The sequence below is a fragment of the Melospiza melodia genome, chromosome 12, assembly GCF_035770615.1.
Source record: "Melospiza melodia melodia isolate bMelMel2 chromosome 12, bMelMel2.pri, whole genome shotgun sequence".
Lineage (NCBI taxonomy): Eukaryota > Metazoa > Chordata > Aves > Passeriformes > Passerellidae > Melospiza > Melospiza melodia.
This window is the reverse complement of record NC_086205.1, coordinates 16,847,329-16,861,656: the sequence shown is the minus strand read 5'-3', so window position 1 is coordinate 16,861,656 and position 14,328 is coordinate 16,847,329. Positions and strand designations below refer to the sequence as shown.

Below are 14,328 nucleotides of genomic sequence, written 5' to 3'. Positions count from 1 at the left end.
CTGAAGGCAAAACATTTAATTTCACACTCTCTTTAAATCTACAAAATATTCTAATTATCTTTTTTTTTTTTTTGCCTGTGAAATTTCAAGATTAAAGAAAAATATTAAACTGAAAACTCAAAACTCTCAGACTAAAAAAATGCTGAAATTAGACTTATAATCATCTCAAACATATTTTTCCTCATTTTATATTTAAGTTTGGGGATTCATCAAGTCATGTTTTCCCTGTGTCTGCTATGGTTAGATGACTTTGTATTTCTGGTGAAACACAGTTCCCACAGTTGTGGAACAGCTCTGGCATTTGCAGGGATGGCAACCCTGAACATGTGAGAAGTTGTTTTGAGAGCAGTGTATACCAGGAACAAGAGCACAGAATACAAATAGCTTGGATGATGTATTTCCTGACTTTGCAGTGCCTTACTTACAACTTCAGAGCTATTATATATGCATGCACATCTGTGTGTGTGTATTTATCATATTGCCTCCTACACAATGGATCAGAAAGGGAAGAATTCTGTAAGGAAGTAACACACAGCAGCCTGGTGTAACTGGACTCCTTATTTTTACAGGAATGTCATGTCCTCCCAACAGCAAGTACAGTTCATGCATGTCTGCATGTCCAGCATCCTGCAACGACCTGACCAGCCCCTCTGAGTGTGAATCCCCCTGTGTTGAAGGCTGTGAATGTCTCCCTGGTTATGTTCTTAGTGGCTTTGAATGCGTGCCTTACAAACAGTGTGGCTGCACATACCTTAACAAATACTATGAGGTATGGTCTCTCTGTGGGTCAGACAGCTCCCACTAAACAGTATTTTCTCTTATTAGTTATTTTGACCATCTCCTCATAATCCTCAGCATGTAATTTTGCAGTAGAAACATTAGAAACAAAGAGAAATTGTTTAATAAAATTCTGGTTTCTGGAGAAAGGGAAGAGAGGTCAAGATCTCTTGGTGTCCCTCTGAAACTCTGAAATGGCAGACAGCATTTCCACATTGCCTTGCAGGTATGATGTGATCCATCTGCCACTCATCCCAAGCAACAGTTGCCTATTTTTGGTTGAACGTGTACCCTGCCTGGGGATAGGATCACATGCCCCAAACTCTTTTTTTACTTTCTTTCTTGGGCCATCCTCAAGTTTCAGAGAGCTACATTAATAAGCTGCTTGCTTTGTGTTTTTTTACAAACTACTTTAAAAAAACTATCTGCCCTATTGCCATTCATCAGGAAAGCATTGGAGAGAGCATAATGAGGGTTCCAGGGATACATTCCTTTTTTTTTCTGGCTGATTTTATTTGATCTTTTTAAACATCTAACTCCTGTTTTTCCAGATTGGAGAAATATTCACGACTGATGACTGCTCTCAGAAATGCCAGTGCACAGAAAGCTCTACTGTTTCCTGCTCTGATGAAGTGTGTGGGTCTGGAGAAATCTGTGACATTTCAAACTACACTCGTGGATGCTACAGGAGTGAGTTAACTGCTATCACATTGTCTTTAATGCTATGAAGTCTTGACTAACTTTAAAGAGCCTCATTGGTTTAGGGATAGTTGCTAGAGAGAGTGTACAGAAGAAAACCATGCAAGGGATCTTGCTCTGTTGTTTCACTGGAGAAACAGTGTTTCTTTCCCTTATTCGTGTTATCAGATACAAGAAACATGCTAAAATACAGGGGATGTGCAGCATTAGGAGTCAGTGTAATCTAAGCAAGAACAGTTCTCTTCAGGGTCGGATTATCTGAGAGTCAAGTATTTCTCCTTTTCTCCAGGTGGCCCATGTATGCCAAATCCTTGTAAGAATGATGGCATTTGCTCTGAAACTTCCAACAGCACCTCTCTCCACTTCTGTGAATGTTCAGAGCTCTACACAGGACTAAACTGTGAGGCTGAAAAAATAGGTAATAAAACTATTCTGTATTTCTCTGTCTCATTAAACACATCATTTTCAAAAATGGATGTTGTTGTGGAGAAGAACCGGGCTCGCTCTTCATTTTCATGATGTAGGTTAGTAACCCAGTGGGTGAGAGCCTGTGATCATCCAAGCAGAGAGAAGGGTCAGAAATCCAGTGGAGAGGTACCAGAAAGTAGGAAGCAGGGCTTGGTACTGCACACAGGACCTGGGTCTGACACCACTCCAGAAAGCCACAGAGAACACAAAAAATAACAAACACACAGAAAGGGGTGGAGAAAAACCATTTCTGTTCACAGCATGGTTAGCTTTCAGTGACAGGCTCTTGTTTGTTCTTCAGCTGAAGACCCTGGCACGGAGGATTCCGACTACACCATTGCCATTGTCATCGGAGTTGTGGCAGGAGTAGTTGTTATTGTCATTCTCATCTCCTCTGCAGTGTACCTGTTCAGGTAAGGCTTTCCCAGCTTTGCTACATTCAGCAAGGACACTTCTTTTAGCACCTGTAAACCTCAAAACTCTCATCAGTCACATACCTGCAAGAGCAGAAAGGAGCCATAGCATTGGGGATCTCTTCTGAGGAATGTGAGGGAAAACTTAACTTTTTTTATCAGGAGTGAACACATCCCATTTCTTTTACACAGGGCATATGCATCACTTATCATAAAACTCTAGCTTCTCCAAAACTCACTTCTGTTCATGCTCACAGCATTGTTTGATCTCTCACTATAAATAAGAATTTAAATTAAAATACGTTGTTTTTTTCTTTTTTTTTTTTCCCCATTGTACAGAACGAAGAGAAATGTGGATACAGTTGTTATAACAAGGGATTCTTCTTTGAAAGGGTCCAGGGACAAATTGGATGCCAGAGTACGTGAGCAAGATTATGGCTGCATTGTGAACAGTGCATTTGATCAAAATGAATCTTCAAATGCACATCTATAGTTAACAATATTGTTCCTAATAATTTTTCATACTTTTTACTCTGTATTTTAATCATATTTCTAATATTTTGAGAAGAAATAATAATAAATTTATCATTGCATTTGTTGAAAACCTTTGTAATTGTTCATTTAAAATAGCTCTCAGATCTTACATTGTAGGCCCAAAATGAAATATGTTCTAACTGACGGAAGAGACTCTGTTGTCTTCAAAGGAAGTTTGAAAAGCATAAATTCCAGACAGATTTTGATGGCACAAATGTGCTGCACAACACGACATCCACACCTCGGAGAGATGTACAAACCATAGGCTGATGTGGTCAGAATTCAAACTGAAAGAGAGTAGGTAAAGGTTAGATAGCTGAAAGCAGGTTTAAGTTAGATCTTAGAAAGAAATTCCTTACTCTGAGGGCAGTGAGGCACTGGAATGGGTTATCCAGAGAAGTTGTGCATGTCCTGTCCCTGAAAGTGTTCAGTGCCAGGTTGGATGGAGCTTGAAGCAATCTGGTCTGATGAAAGGTGTCCCTGCCCATGGCAGGGGATTGGAATGGGATGATCTTTAGGTTCCTTCCAACCCAAATCATTCTATGATTCTATGAACTATTTATAGCATCCCAGGCAGATCTTCATGAGATCTTACCCAAATCCTTCCATGGGAAGGGGATTAGTTGACCAACATGGACACAGTTCTTTATCCCACTTCTAGCAAGGCATGTCCAGCTGGGGAGAGAAACAAGAAACTGAGCTCACCTGAGGACAGATGTAATAAAAAGGATGAACACCATTCTCCTCTTAGAGTGAAGGGGCAAGAAGCAGGCTTGTCATCAGTCCCCAATCTGTGGGGACTAAATAAGAGCATAACTTAACAAAAACTTTCTGAAGAATGAGATCGTGTCATAACGTCTCTGTGGGGGTCTTTGCAAACTCAGAAGCTGCCACACTGATGAATGTGAGAGGAGCTCTCCATCAACTCAGCCCCAGACCATACCTAGGACTGCCCTACATCAGGAGACCAAAGGCATTTGCAGCAATGCCTACCTACATGCTGTGTGTGAGACCCACCCCACGACAGACCATTCATAAAGCTCAGGGACTGAAGCATTACCTGAGCCTTGTCCAAGCCCAGAACAGATTAGCAGGGCTATGAGTGAAGCTTTGAGACATAAAGCTCAAGTTCTTGTTTTGCTGTTGCACCATGATTAATTTATTTTAAGGATCCAGATGTTTGAGACTCTGCTATGGCAAACCTGGGGCTGTGCAAGTGAGAAAACTTTGGATGTGTGAGTGTGAAGTGTACAGGGAGTCAAGGGGAGCACCTCAAAGGGACTCTGACAGGGCCCCAATCCCAGCTCAAGTGCAGCAAGTGAGACTGCCAGAGTGAGTCCTGGATGGTTGGACAGGAGGGTTTCCTTAACAGGAAACCTTGTTGGACAGGACTTGCTGGTTTTTCTTCTGTAGTGCTTGTTATTATTTAATTGCCCTTTTTCCTTTCCCTTGTGTCCCTAAACTCATGTGCACTGTTAGCCAGAGAAGGATTTGCAGTCTCCGTGGTGAGTTAGGTTATTCTGGTCCATTCAAGAGCACAGCAGCTGTCCATACACACAGGCTACATCTATTTTGGAAAGGGTATGAATAGAAAGGGCCTTTCAACCTCATTACACAACGAAAATGAATCAGTGAGAGAAGCCTACTCGTGCACAAATGAACTGTCAACTTTATGCTGGAATTTCACTGTGTTTATAATACCATCTTTGCTGCCTGTACAGTGGCAGTTTCTATTGCACTCTCGTGCCTGCCACAGCATGATTCTGTGATTGCCCACCCGTGGGTGGGAGCACAGGCCAGTCCCTCCCCTGCAGGATCCCAGCCCAGGCTCCCCCAAGCAACAGGACCCTGCTGTGCCCAGGTAAAGCAAATATCTGGGTTTCCATGTATATGTTTGGGGTTTTTTCCATACCACAAGAATTGCCTTGGTGATTAAATTTCCACTGCAAATCTTTGCAAATAGTTCAGATTTAAAGAAGGGGATGATACAGAAAGCAGAACTGTTATTCAATGCTCCTCTGAATTAGCAATGTCACTGAAGACAGAAAGATGGCAAATCTTCCACTGCTCTCATCTTTTATATCAACAAGCCTGCTTGCCTGACTTCTGAAATGCAAGGCTTTAAATACTGCTTAGTTCTACTTACCCAGAGGACACTTTTCTCATTAGTTTTAGCACACTGTGCCAGCAGCAGTAAAGGAGATGGCTGTACGGGCTCAGCTGTGCTTATTTCTTGGACCGGGACCCTGGCAGGGCACAATCATGGAATTCCTCTGCTGTCCCAAAGGAAATGCACAGGCCACGTTATAAAAACACATCCTAAAAATCCCTTTGCCCCAAAATTATTTCGCTCAGAGCTCCACCTCCTCTGTTTCTCATCACGGTGAAGAAGTAGAACGGCAGCACCCCATTTTTCTCTCGAAAGGTTTCCGGCTGAGGGGTGCTCGCTCACTCACCGCTCGGCCGAGGGGGACCGGAGCCACCCCGCGGCTGGAGGGGCTCGAGGAGCTGCGGGAGGCTCCGGGAAAGTGGCAATGCCGCGTCCTCCTCGGGGACAGGATCGGAATTTCCACTAAACCAGTGGTTTTCCAAACAATCTCGGGAGCGGAACGTCCGGATGGGAGGGACGGTGGGCGGGAGAAGGCGGGGGCGGTGGGACGGGACGAGATGGAAGAGGAGACGGATGGGGTAGCTCTCGGTCAGCGTCGCCCGTGAGCCCGGCAGGATCGGAGCAAGCGCCATCTTCATCCTATTTATAGCGGGAGCAGCAGGCCGGGAGAGAGCACGGCAGCAGCGGGAAAGGCGTCGGGGTGAGCGAGGCTCGGGGGATGCGAGCGGGCGTTCCCAGCAGGACGCGGCCCCTGCAGGCTCTGCCGGGCGGCCGCAGGTGCCGCAGGGCCCGGGCCAGGCCGGGCAGCGCGGGCAGCCCCGGGGAGCCGCGTCCCGGCAGCGGAGCGGGCCCGGCCCGGCCCCGGCGGAGCCCCGAGCGGAGCGCGGCCGGGAGGGGAGCGCGGGCACGGCGGGCGGGCGGGCGGGGGCAGCCGGGCACGGCGGCAGCAGCCGGACGCCCGCCCGGCCCGGCCCGGCCCCGGGCGGATGCGCTGCCTGCGAGCGGCGCCCTTCGCTGCCTCGCCCTGCGCCGGCGGGCGGCAGCGGCCCCGAGCCGGCTCCGGCCCGGCCCGGCCCCGCTCCGGCAGCCGCTGCCCTCGGCGCCCGCCGCTGACACCCTCCGTGCCTGCGCTCCCGCCAGCTGCCCCTGCACAGCCCTCGCCTGCCCGCTGCGCTCTGCCCTGCGCTCAGCCAGCCCGGCTGCACCTGCACCGCCTCACTGCGCCAGCCCGGCATGGCAGAAGGCAGGAGCGACCCCCAGCCCGGAGACCTGATCGAGATCGACCGGCCAGGTTACCAGCACTGGGCCCTCTACGTTGGGGACGGATATGTCATCAACGTCACACCTGTAGGTAAGGCTTGTGCTGCCTGGCAAGGTGCAGAGTGGGTGTTGAGATGCCCCAGGAGCCCTGTCTCCCTCCATGTGCTGCTGCTGGTAGACTCTGTGTGTGTAGATGACCTGTCCAGCAGCAGAGGAAGCCCATCTGAGGTTGTGGAGAGGCCAGAGACGATCTGCCTGCCTTATCTCTTCACTGACTTCCCCAGATGAAGGAGCCCCATCTCTGTTGGTGAGCACCACATCTGTATTCACCAAAAAGGCCAAGGTGAAGAAGCAGCTCCTGAAGGTGGTGGTGGAAAATCATAAATGGCGTGTCAACAACAAGTATGACCGCACCCGCACTCCTTTCCCTGTGAAGGAGATCATCCGGCGTGCTGAGCAATGGATTGACAGGGAGGTGCCATATGATGTGCTTACCAGCAACTGTGAGCACTTTGTGACCATGCTGCGCTATGGAGAAGGAGTCTCAGACCAGGTGAGTGTCACAGGGTGAGCCCTGGGTGCCTCCCAGAGCAGCTCCTGGCTGCTGGCTGTGAGCCGGGCACTGGGACACAGCCTGCAGCCTGCAGGGCACAGCCCAGTGCCAGGCGTGGGCTCCAAAGCAGCGCTGCCTCCCCAGAGCCCCTGGCCCTGCAGGGTCCCTGTGCTCTGGCTGCACCCTGGCAGTGCCCTCTCCCTGAGTGCCACCTCCTGGGGGGACAAACCTGGCTGCTGCCCCTTCTGATAATGGGGCCCATGGCTCTTGCTGATTTATTTACCCTGAATATCCCTGCCTATTCTCCATTATCATGCTGGGTGGGGAGTAAACATAAGTGCTCCTTGTATTTCCAACGTGTGTTTTACTTTCCCCTTTATAGGTCACAAAAGTAGTAATTGGTACTACAGCAGCTGTAGGAGGTATCCTTCTTGCTGGCCTTGCCACTGCTGTTGTGAAGGGCTTGTTTGGGGACTCGTCCAAGAGAGAGAGAAAGTACTACTGATGGGCTGTCAGGAAGAGCTCAGAGCAAGGCAGGGGGATCTCCTGGCCATAGCATTCACTGATCAGCTTTTGCTGCACCTGCCATCAAGGCTTCCTAGCAACTCTGCCACCTTTGCTGCAATCATTAAATAATATTAATATAACAATAAATAATTAATATTTAATTAAATAAATTGTCAGAAATACAAACTTTGATTGCCCGAAAATCTTCTTTTATCTAACTTTGCATCCAAGTTCAACTGTTCAGCCTTGGTTTTTCCTGCTATATCTTTAAGAAATAAAAAGTCAGGATTGGCACCATTTAAAGTGACCTCTGGCAGCACTAGCCTGGTTGCCATTTCTACTTTTAGTTCATTTCATTTTTGTGGTAGTCTGGGCGCATTTGCACTGGTGCAGGCTTTTCATCCCTATTCATCAGTTGGTTCCTGTAGGCTTTTTTTGTATATCTGTGATTTTAACCTCAACTTTCCAGAAAAGTCAAAAAAGTACTGCTGGGAGTTTTCCAGCTGGGGGTCCAAGTAGGTGGGAAAGCCCTGGCTGCAATGTCTGCAAAGGAGCAGGATGTGCATTGTCTTGAGTCTGTACTTGTGCTGCTTAAACTGAGAAACTCCTGGGAGGTCAGAGGGAAGGTCAGGTCTTATAAGCTGTACCCTTCAGAGTTCTACAGGAGTGCTCTGGTTTTGGCATGATGGTGTTTTGCATGGTTTTTCCCTGCCTAGAAAGAGTTTGCAAATGTACTGAGCCACACCATTCCCTTGTCACAAAGCTGATGTGTGCATGGTCTTGGAAGAAAACTCTTCAGGCTAAGTGTGCTTGATTGTCCTTTACCTGGAGCATCTGCCTAGAGTGTTTGGAAGCAGGTGAGCTGCATCCCACCTGTGAGACACCTGTAAGTCTGTGCTGCTTTTGTTACAGGCAACTGCCTGGCCTGCAGGGACAGGTGAGAGCAGAAGAGCTGTGTGTGAGAGCCTGGCTGGTTTTGTCTGCTCTGAACAGATTGTCAAGGTTAACCCCAGCCAGCAGCAAAGCACCAGCTGCCCCTTGCTCACTCACTGCCCTGGCATTCACATCAGGGAGGGAATCCGAAGAGTAAAAATCCAGTGGCTTGAGAAAAAGTCGGTTTAGTAGGTAAACCGAAAGCTTTGCATGCACCAAAGCAAAACAAGGAATCAATTCATTCCTCTTTTAAACAGCAGTTTTTCAGTGCTTGAAGTAGCCAAGGCAAAGTATCCAGTTGTATTTTGTACTGCCCTTTGTTATTACATCTGAACAAAGTTCTTAGTTTTAACACAGGGAAACACATTACAATCAAACTGAAAGTGAAACTCCTTTCTGGATTCCTGGAAATGGAATTGAAACTTCTGTCATGGCTAAGCTATTGAGGTGGTTATACAGAACTTCTGAACTTTTCTGCTCTCAGGGCATTCTCTCTGCACACCCCGACAAGTCAGCACCGTGTGAGGGCAGCATATGGACCTCTCACATCTCTACTTCATCCTACAATAAAGAGAACTGGCATTATTTTATCTGGGGAATTGTCTTGCTGTTTGTGAAAGCTGCAACATTTCCCAAACTGCGGAAGTTTGCAGTTGTACTGGGCATCTCTTTGCAGTCAGGGTGATGTTGTTCATCATGTCTTAATTGGTCTTATCCTAGGCAAGCTATTACAGCACCAGAGCTCAGCCCCCAAGGGGACTGGGTGCCAGAGGCCAGCTCGCTCAGACCAAGGCCGTGGGTCAGCCCCTAGCAAGCAGGGAATATTCAGGTCTTAGTGATTAGGCAGCTCTTATGATTTCAGCTTTGCTTCCTAGGTAGCTTTCCCTTCGCTTGAGGCTCCAGCAGACGGAGAAGGAGGAGAAGGAGAAGACGCCGACTGTTCCACGAGTATGGCTTTATTGGAGGGGTTTATGAAGGGTCTCAGCACTTCTTCTTCTGAGTTAGTAGGGGTAGAGTATGCTACTTTTATACCCTTGGCCCGGTTCCAATCTTGACCAATGGCAAAAGGTTAGAGGGACCATAAGTGACCAATTATTACTGCACCTGAGTGGGTCGCAGCTGGTGAGAGATAGACGGGATCTTGTTTCTTGATTCAGAAGGCTTGATTTATTTAATATAAGATATAATACATTATGACTATACTAAATAGAATATAGAGAGAGGTTTGCAGAGCAGCTAGGCTAGGCTAAGATAGACAGAAAGAATCTATAACCAAGTTATCTCCAGGGACTCAGTCCCCTAGCTTGCACTGGTGATTGGCCTTTAATTATTAACATAGAAAATGAGCCAATCAAGAAACATCCCATTACATTCCACAGCAGTTGATAATAATTGTTTACCTTCCCTTCTGAGGCCTCTGGCCTCCAGAAGACACAGAAATCTGAAAGAAAGGATTTCTGTGAAGAAATGTCTGCGACATCTCACCTTTCTAAATTGCATAAAATAAAAGAAAAATGCTGATGTGGAATGAACAGGAAATTTCTTCACCTGCAGAATATACAATACTAAAAAATCACTAAAACAATGCTATAATATAAGAAAAATGCAAAATACAATGTAAAGAGAATTTGAGTCCATGCAGCTGAGATTCAGGAACAGTCCAAGAGCCGAAGTTGTTTCTCTTGGAATATCTGAGAGTCCTTTTGGTCCTGAAACAGACTTCTGCAAAAGAGTTCCATCAATAGTTATGAAAAACCATTGACAGTCTTAATACAATTTTAAACAATTTGTAAAATTTTGAAATGTCCTTTTCTGGCCCTTCAATGCTTCATAGCTGCTGCCCGCTATTTTCAATCTTTTTTTTTTTTTTTTTTTTTTTTTTTTTTTTTTTTTTTCTTGATTGAAAGCAAAAGATCAGCAGCCGAGCAGAGCAGTGCCAGAGAAGGAAAGGCCTTGGGGGCCCTGGCCCATGCTGGACCAGGAACCCCAAAAAACTGGCTCACAAACGGGGACCAGGACCGGTAGGAGAAACCAGAGTCCCCAAAAACATCAGGAGGCCATGCAGTGGGCCCAGCCCAGGAATTTTATGAGCCCAACGGCCCAGGCCAAACCTATAAGGAAGGCTCTGCATATCCACAGGCCTGAACCCTGCTGCCAGCACAATGGCAGCATGGGTAGTGAGACGCTTCCTTTCCCCTAAACCACTGAGGCATGCCTGCAGTGAGGAAATAGAAGCTGCCCCGAGAGTCTTCATCTCGGGTCTGGGAATGTTTGTTTCCCACAGCAACACGGCACCACCCCCACTGGGCTGGGGACCAGAGGCAGGGCTCTCGGGATCCACCTGCCCCCCCATGCCACTAGGACGCAGGAGAGACGGCAGAGATAGGAGCCGCTATGGGACAGCAACCGAAACACCACCCCCCAAACTGCCGCTGATCTTGAAAACCGGCAGCTGGACTGCCGCAAGAGTCAGCTGGCGGGCAGCCCCCGCTCCACTGACGGAGAGACCCCCCGCCGGGGCGGCTGCTGGGGCAGCCAGCCCGGGACGGCCCGAGCTCGAACGAGCCGCCAGTGCCATGGCAGTCTCTGACAACAGCAAAACCGCTGGGACGTCCGGTGGAAGCAGCGGGGGGGAAGCCGGAACTGGGGAGGGAACCACGCTGATTGTAAGATCAGCTGTGGGCTGCTCCGAGAGTCCCGCGGGCTCAATGCCATTTTCTGCCGCTGATTCTGGGACTGTCTCGGCTTGAGGCGGCAGGGACGCGCAGGAACACGCCGCCTCCGCGTCCCCCGACCCTGAAAGCAGCGGCAGGCACGGCACGGGGCCAGCGCCGTCCCCCGCCGCTGACTCCGGGGTCCGCTGCGGAGGCGCAGTCGCAGTCTCCGTCGCAGTGCAAACAGGCAGCAGCAGAGCCGGGAGAAGCGGCGGAGCATCGCTGTTGCTTAGCAACAGGTCAGTCGCCAGAAGTGCTGTCTCTTCTGCCTTCTCCGACACAGGCTCTTGCGGGGGCGGGGAGGCCGGTGAAACTGCGGGCGGGACCACCTGGAGAGGCGGAGACGGGATCTCCTGGAGTGACGGCTCTGGCAGGGGCATGGAGGAAACCTCAGAGACCGGTGCCGCCCCCATGTCTAAAGGCGGAGTCTGAGAGGCCGGCGCTGGCTTGAGCGGCCACTACCATCTCCCCGGAGAGAGATAAGGGGGGGAAGGAGAAAACTCTATCTGAGCATGCTCCGGAGCAAGAGTAAAAAAACTTCTTCGCCCGGCAAAATTTCAGCCCCCCCCCGCCGCGAAGCAGGGAGGGCTGGGAAGCAGAATGTCCTCCCCCACCGCGTCTTCTGCCAAAGGCGGTGGAAACGGAGCTTGTCCATAACAGTTAGAGATCCATTGGAAAAACGCTGCTCTGCGCTTCAAAACTGGGAAAAGCTTTATAAATGCTGGGTAGATAGAAGGCAACGCGCGTCCCTGACTGTAGACGCACTGGATAATCAAGTCCATGCACTCCCAGACAAAAACATCTAAAGCGTACAGGACATCAGTAAAGAACCCAAAAAGCTTTGCCCATCTAAAGAATCCATAGATATCTGTTTCTGACAAAAGGAAACCGTCTTCCCTGCACCAGTGTTTCCAGAGGGCAATAAGATTCTCCTCTGAAGGGGAGAACTGAATCTCTTCCAGCAAGGCATGTGTCTGCCATACGAACAGCAACAGACTACGAAGGGCTGGTTCATCAGGGATAGAAAAGCCCACAGTACCTTTTGAAAGAGTCCAGCTTGCTCTGGCCAGCTCCACAGGTCTGTTGCTCTTTTCCATCATCTTTCCTGATGGTTTTCCAGAAGAAGATTCTCTTTGTGGTCAGCCTTGGCTGTGAACTCTGTCTGAATCAGGATCTTCAGTTCTTCAGCTCCTGGCTTGAATCCACTTGTGTGGTCACTTCAAAGTAACCATCAAATGCTACACATACAGGATTTTTACCCAGTGCATCAATTTTGCTCCTCTGGTCTAATCAGATTAATTTCTGCTCTCACACGTCGGGTCACCACATATTACTGCGCCTGAGTGGGTTGCAGCTGGTGAGAGATAGACGGGATCTTGTTTCTTGATTCAGAAGGCTTGATTTATTTAATATAAGATATAATACATTATGACTATACTAAATAGAATATAGAGAGAGGTTTGCAGAGCAGCTAGGCTAGGCTAAGATAGACAGAAAGAAACTATAACCAAGTTATCTCCAGGGACTCAGTCCCCTAGCTTGCACTGGTGATTGGCCCTTAATTATAAACATAGAAAATGAGCCAATCAAGAAACATCCCATTACATTCCACAGCAGTTGATAATAATTGTTTACCTTCCCTTCTGAGGCCTCTGGCCTCCAGAAGACGCAGAAATCTGAAAGAAAGGATTTCTGTGAAGAAATGTCTGCGACAACAAATAGTAGGGTTAACAAGATATGGCCTTAAATGGCTATAGGGATAGGTTATAGGGTGGATGTTCCTGGAGTCAGGAAGCTTCTTTGCTGTTGTGTCAGCATTCTATTATTCAGATTCTCCACGGGGCCCTGGCTAAATCTGAGGGTTTCACTTCAATTATGGGCTGCCTTTCCTTAGAACCTGGTGGATGCAATGTCAGGATTTGGTGGAACACAGCCCAAACCATAAGGTGAGAGTGTGAGGAGGAGCAGCAGAATCCATCACTTGCTGCATTTTGACCCTTGTAGGAGTTGTTGGCAAGGACCAAGACCTGCATTTCCCATGAAAAAGAGTCAAGGCTGTTGTTTTCCCAAGACTGGAGAGAAATATCCTTGGTTGTGGTCAGGGGCAGGGGCACAGCCTTTCCCGAAACAGAAGGGCTTTTGAAGAGATTTTGAGCATCTGAATGTGGTGCACATCAGAGGATGAAAACCTGGGCTGATTCAGTGCAGGCCAGGGAAGCCCCAGCCTTGTGCAACCTGGTCCCCTTGTCTGTGATTGTGGGTGGGGTTAACCTAAATAATCCAGCAGCTTTTTGCTGCAAAGTCTTTGGTGTTTACCTGAGGCCATTTGGGATCCCTCTGCAGCATCCTCTGCCATTTTTGGTAGCAGCTGATAGACTGGTACCCAAGGCAGATTTAATCATGATCCTGTGGTTGTTGTTCTGGAGGAAAATACATCCAGCAGAGTGACAGAGTGCAGAGTCAGGGCTGTCCCTTCACTGGCGCATGGAAGGATGCGAGGATGACTTAAGGATAGAGTCTCCACATAATGACGTGGTGGCCACACTTCCTTGATACCAAAATGACATTTTCAACTTGACGGCTATATTTGGCATTACCCTAGGGAGCGGAGCCTTGCCGCTGAACGGGATGGGCGGTGCTAGACGTGCTGCTGCGTGGCCAGGAAGGGCAGAGATGGACAAGTGATTGTGCAATTTCCTCTAGAAAACTCTTTATAATGCGAGTAGCGGGCCGGGAGCCACGTCAGCAGCAGGACAGGCACTGAGGTGAGCAGGACTCGGAGGATGCGAGTGGGAGGGAGCGGAGCCTTCCCGCTGCATGGGATGGGTGGTGCTAGACGTGCTGCTGCGTGGCCATGAAGGGCAGTGATGTCCAAGCGATTGCGCAATTTCCTCTAAAAAACTCTTTATACTGGGAGTAGCAGGCCAGGAGCCACGTCAGCAGTGGGACAGGCACTGAGGTGAGCAGGACTCGGGGGATGCGAGTGGGAGGGAGCAATTTCCTCTAAAAAACTCTTCATACTGCGAGTACCGGGCCAGGAGCCACATAAGCAGCGGGACAGGCACTGAGATGAGCAGGACTCGGGGGATGCTAGTGGGAGGGAGCGAAGCCTTCCCGCTGCACGGGATGGGTAGTGCTAGACATGCTGCTACGTGGCCAGGAATGGCAGTGATGTCCAAGCGATTGGGCAATTTCCTCTAAAAAACTCTTTATACTGCGAGTAGCGGGCCGGGAGCCACATCAGCAGAGGGACAGGCACTGAGGTGAGCAGGACTCGGGGGATGCGAGTGGGCCTGGCCCGGCCCCAGCAGAGCCCCGAGTGGAGCGCGGCCTGGAGGGGAGCGCGGGCACAGCAGGTGG

The 14,328-nt window shown here is 49.0% G+C and overlaps 3 protein-coding genes across 4 annotated transcripts in view; all 3 read left to right on the top strand.

The window, feature by feature from the left end:
* Positions 1–2,943, top strand: part of LOC134423964 (IgGFc-binding protein-like) — a 52,580-nt gene extending 49,637 nt beyond the window's left edge. The window contains exons 63-67 of the mRNA XM_063167532.1: positions 570–769; positions 1,329–1,467; positions 1,766–1,894; positions 2,246–2,357; positions 2,697–2,943. Coding sequence (XP_063023602.1) covers positions 570–769; positions 1,329–1,467; positions 1,766–1,894; positions 2,246–2,357; positions 2,697–2,850 — 734 coding nt within the window. The 3' untranslated portion in view covers positions 2,851–2,943. The remainder of the gene's footprint in view (positions 1–569; positions 770–1,328; positions 1,468–1,765; positions 1,895–2,245; positions 2,358–2,696) is intronic.
* Positions 2,944–5,537: 2,594 nt separating this feature from the next.
* On the top strand, positions 5,538–7,507 carry LOC134423713 (phospholipase A and acyltransferase 1-like). The gene is made up of 4 exons (XM_063167012.1): positions 5,538–5,701; positions 6,142–6,352; positions 6,546–6,814; positions 7,197–7,507. Exons 2-4 carry the CDS (start codon positions 6,235–6,237, stop codon positions 7,317–7,319), a joined length of 510 nt encoding a protein of 169 aa, XP_063023082.1. The 5' UTR covers positions 5,538–5,701; positions 6,142–6,234; the 3' UTR covers positions 7,320–7,507.
* Positions 7,508–11,275: 3,768 nt separating this feature from the next.
* Positions 11,276–14,328, top strand: part of LOC134423708 (uncharacterized) — a 40,776-nt gene continuing 37,723 nt past the window's right edge. The window contains exon 1 of one of the 2 annotated variants that reach the window (XM_063167005.1): positions 11,276–14,231. The gene's annotated coding sequence lies outside the window, so the exon portion shown is untranslated. The remainder of the gene's footprint in view (positions 14,232–14,328) is intronic. The other variant, XM_063167006.1, reaches the window with a different exon arrangement.